Consider the following 5056-nt stretch of genomic DNA (forward strand, 5'->3'; position numbering starts at 1 on the left):
CACATACTGTATTTACTCATCATTATCATTATTATTATTAGAAATGTTTTAAGGTTTGAATTTATTCAGACATTAAAGTGTTTTTCAGATACTAATATCTCTCATATGTATTATTGTGTTTGTGTTTATTAGTATTGCCATTTAATTACTGGAGCATATACCATGCTTCATCCTACCTCATACTGTGGTAGGATAACATAATGCAAAACAACATAACATAACATAATGTGTTTCAACTGTTGCTCTTATCATTGCAGAAGGCCTGCAGAGATATGACTCTTTTTCCATGAGCTGAACTGAACTGTGTGAACGGCGTTGTATTATCTTGAATGTCACATCATAACGGGTTTTTTGTAACTAGGGAACTCCCTTTTAGCAATAAAGAGAGAAGAGGTGCAGGATGTGTTTTCAGAGCAGTAAGGAGTTGTAACTGGGCACATCTCTGCTCTTCTCCTCTCAAATAAAACCAAACTAACGCTTGTTGTCTTTTCTTCCCTTTGTTGTTTAATGAATGTTTTAGGTGTTTGAACCTGACATTTCTCCAGTTCACCTCCAACACACAGAGCTTCACTTTTGTCCCAGATAACTTTGGGTCAGGATAAAGAGCCAAACTGAGCTACATCTCTTACCAACGTGTCAACATCCTTCTGAGTATTCTCTAAGATGACAAGGTCATCTGCAAAGGCCGACAGCTTTAAAGGTGTATTACAACCTGGAATGATCAACTCCTGAAGGTCACATCTTAGTTTAATAACAATGGCTCAAAAGCTAAAAAATATAACATGCCAGAAAGGGTACACCTTTGTCTAATTCCTCTTCGGACCTGAAAAGGAGCGCTCAAACAACCATTAATTTTAGCACACTGAATGTCACAGTATAAAACCTTAACTTTATCAATAAAATCAGTGTGAGCCATAAGCAGTCATGCTCAACACAATCAAAGGCTTTTTCTTGATCAATAGATTCCAGCTTTCAGGCCATACAGCTCCCAGATTTCTAAAAAATCTCAAATCAAGACAATGTCATCAGAAATCAACCTGCCCGGTACACAATATGTTGTGGTAGCAGGTTCCAGCGCTGTTCTTTTTTTACAAGTATGAGGGTAAAGTAGAAGTTTATTTATACCTTTTCATAGAGAAATGTCACAAAGTGATCCACAAAACGGTGAACCCGACAAACTACACAACAATGTACGATACATGAAAGATAACACAATAAAAACTAGTTGAATTTAAAGCTTCTTGGAATAAAAATCTCTTCAGCAGCTTTCTAAAAGTTTCCACAGAGTCCAAACTCCATAAAAATAGAAGCAGTTCGTTCAAAGGTCTGGCTGCAACAGCTTAGAGAGATTGGTCTCCTCAGGAAATTAAATATTAAAGTTATATTGAAGGAAGTAACAGACAGAAATTTCCCTTCACTTTATTTTAGTTCCCGTTTCTCTGTAAGGTTTCGTCATTGTCATACATTGAGTAAAAAAAATAAATAAATAGTCCTATATTTTGTGATGTTGTGTAAAGTAACTCTGATCATATCTTGTCTGGAGACACCTGCATAACTTTACTGCGTGAAAGAAGCTCTCATGTTTACAGATTTACTATTATCCACATTCAAGGACACAGAGAGGAGTTGAGTTAGAAAGGAACTGGATCATACCAGTGGCTGCGCTCCTCTGAAGATTACTCCCACTTTCTATGTTAACCCAAAAGGTATAAAAGTTTGGTGTGCCCTGTTCCTCTCACTCTGTTTCCTGACTACGTTGGGGGACAGAGAAATTTAAATGCTCATGCCTTTAAATTAAATAACTTACAAACAAAGGATGCATCATTTGTTATCATAAGTTGTGTGCTCACTTAATTGATAATAATTACTATCCACTACAGAACAATGTTGTGTAAAATACTTTAAAACAGTGCAATGGTGTGGATACTTTTTTTTTTAATACTATAGTCCAATCAAAACCAAGCATGTCACTTAAAACGATTTTAAGGAAAAAATACTTAACTGCATGAAACAGGACCAAGTAAAATACGGTCTTTAAAAATGCTTGATTTGTTTAATTTACAATGTAACATTACAAGGTAGGTTAAAATAGTGAGAAAGGCAAGGAGAGTTTATTTGTAAAGCACGTTTCAGTAACAAAACAATTCAAGTAAATGTTCTCAGTTTTCAACTCTATAAAAAATAACATTTATTTCCGGTGTAGTTCCGACAGCACCACCTGGAGGAGATAAACTGATACAGCAGATTGTTTTTTTTAACACGTCACGTACGGGATAAAGAAACTGAAAGTATTTTCAGACGTTATTAAACTGAGTCGAGACGCCATTCCTGGCTGTCAGATCTCTGCTGACACACGGAAATACTTTGAAGATTTTAAGAAGAAGCAGCTGAAACTTTTGGTGAGTTTGGCTGTTGAAATAATTCAACCTAAAATGGCTGAGAAAGCTCTGCTGGAAAGTTACCTGAGCTGCCATGTGTGTTCAGAGACTTTCAGAGATCCTGTGTCTCTGAGCTGCAACCACAGCTTCTGTTCAAGCTGCCTGCAGAAATTCTGGGAACAAGCAGGAAACAAGAACTGTCCCATCTGTAAAAGAAGATCTTCCAAGGATTATCCAGCAAGCAACTTCACTCTGAAGTATCTGGCTGACTCTTTTACTGGAAGACAGAAATCTGGATCATCTGAGGCAGAAAAAGGAGAAGAGCAGCTGATGGTGGTCTGCAGCAAACACCAAGAAGACCCTAAACTGTTCTGTGAAGACGAGCAGAGAGCTGTGTGTCCTGGCTGTGAATTTTCTCTCCACCAGAGTCACAAAGTGGTTCCTGTAGAACAAGCAGTCAGTGAGCTGAAGGAGCAGCTGAGATCTGACTTAAAGTCTCTGCAGGACAAGAGGAACAAACGCAAACAGGTGGAGAAAACATACGAGGATGTGATTCAACACTCCAAGAAGCAGCTGTTGTCCACAGAGAGACAGATCAGAGCAGAGTTCAACAAGCTCCACCCGTTCCTGAAAGAGGAAGAGGAGTCCAGACTGGCAGCTCTGAGGGAGGAAGAGGAGCAGAAGGGGAAGACTATCAGCAGAGAGATGAAGAGGATCCAGGAGCAGATCTCCTCTCTGTCAGACAGCATCTCTGCTGTTGAAGAAGACCTGCAGAAAGACAACGTGTCGTTCCTCAGCAGTTATAAAGCCACTCAGAGCAGAGCCAGAGGTCAGAGGTCACTGTCAGACCCACAGCTGGTCTCAGGAGCTCTGATAGATGTGGCCAAACACCTGGGCAACCTGTCCTTCAGAGTCTGGGAGAAGATGAAGGAGAAGGTCCACTTCAGTCCTGTCATTCTGGACCCAAACACTGCAAGTAGATTTCTCTACCTGTCTGATGATCTGACCAGTGTGAGACGTGGAGACACAGAGCAGCAGCTTCCTGATAATCCAGAGAGAAACACTTATTACACCGTTGTTTTTGGTTGTGAGGGCTTCAGCTCAGGGAAACACAGCTGGGAGGTGGAGGTGAGAGACCATCCTCGCTGGGTTATTGGTTATGTTAAAGAGTCAGTTGAGAGGAAGGGAGAAAGAAATGTTTTACCAGAAGATGGAATCTGGTGTTTGCGGCGTCGTTTTGGAAAATACTTTAATGGTGATGATCAAACTCTCACAGTGAAGAAGAATCTCCAGAAGATCAGAGTCCAGCTGGACTATGACAAGGGGGAGGTGTCCTTCTACGACCCTGAAGACATGTCTCACATCTACACTCACAGAGACATATTCAATGAGAAACTCTTCCCTTTTTTAGCTGTTGGAAAAGCTGCTGATCTCAAAATCTGTCAAACTGAGATTTCTGTTTAAACATTTTAAAAACAAAGTTGTGTTTTTAAAATTCTCTGACTATTTTTTTGTATTTTTAGATATTTCTATTTGCAGTAAGACCAACCTTTGTTTTAAATTGTTAATGAACAATTTTATTACTGTTTGAGGTTTTGAAACTTTAATTTGAATTGGAAAACTAAATGTTTTTGAATATCAAAACATCTATATCATTTAATGAGTGTTTTTATTTTTGTGAAACTAGTATAACATAATAATTTAAGAATGTTTTTACTTCAGTATTTAGTAGTAATCTTTCTCACTAGCATTGGACAATTCTTCAGACAAACAAATTTGAAGATTATTTTTATTTTGTTCCTAACTCTGTTTTGTAAAGCTGTTAACACAAACTCAGATTTCTTAACTGGGTTATTTTGTTAGTGTTGTTTTTGTTATTGTAATGATTCAGTTCAGCAGGAAATATTAGAAAATAAATCTTCAGATCCAGTTTTCTCTCTCTGACTGTTTTCTGCTCACTGAATATTTGCTTTCTTTTCCTCAATGTAAAAGTTGTTTCCATGCTATTAAAACTGCTGCTGAAAATCAACTTTTCTGGTTACTTTTAAAGGTGTCTTTAGTTCTTCAACACATTTATTTATTTTCTTTGACTGTTGAAGAAAAACTCTGTAGTTCTCAGGACTTCAAATCACAGTCAGAACCACAGTCTATTTAACCTGACTCTCGCCAGATGTATTTATCTCCGCCTAGCTCCACTCACATCCATCTGGGACCTCTCCCATAGAGAGTGATTTCTCCAACATATTTTATTGTCTAGCCAATCAGGACGCAGGGCTGGTGTTTCATAGATGTGACGTAGTGGAGAAGCGACCGTGAGACTGTTTTGATAGCAATGGCGGCTCGCATTGATGCTGCTATTTCTTCCGTGTTGTCCAATCTACCTAATATTGTTTCATTAAAAGAACATCAGAGAATGGCTCTGAAGGCTTTTGTTGGTGGAAATTATGTTTTCGCCCTTCTCCCGACCGGATTTGGCAAGTTTTGTTTTCCGGGGCGCGTCTGGAGCGGTTAGCGCAAACCATATTAGGAGGCCTTTAGTCTTCAACGCGGTCGGCCCGGGATCGACTCCGACCCGCGGCGCTTTGCCGCCTGTCTTCCCCCCTCTTCCTGTCAGCTCACTGTCAATAAAACGCGTGCCACTAGAGCGGCGAACACATTTTTTTTTCCTGCGCCGCTCT

General features: G+C 39.3%; 1 protein-coding gene across 1 annotated transcript; it reads left to right on the forward strand.

Moving 5' to 3' along the window:
* The first annotated feature begins 2309 nt into the window (after positions 1-2309).
* LOC118564851 (zinc-binding protein A33-like) lies at positions 2310-4395 on the forward strand. The gene has a single exon (XM_036144132.1). The coding sequence runs from the start codon at positions 2433-2435 to the stop codon at positions 3840-3842; it is 1410 nt and encodes a 469-aa protein (XP_036000025.1). The 5' UTR covers positions 2310-2432; the 3' UTR covers positions 3843-4395.
* Positions 4396-5056: the final 661 nt, after the last annotated feature.

This window comes from Fundulus heteroclitus, chromosome 12 (assembly GCF_011125445.2).
Source record: "Fundulus heteroclitus isolate FHET01 chromosome 12, MU-UCD_Fhet_4.1, whole genome shotgun sequence".
Taxonomy (NCBI): Eukaryota; Metazoa; Chordata; class Actinopteri; order Cyprinodontiformes; family Fundulidae; genus Fundulus; species Fundulus heteroclitus.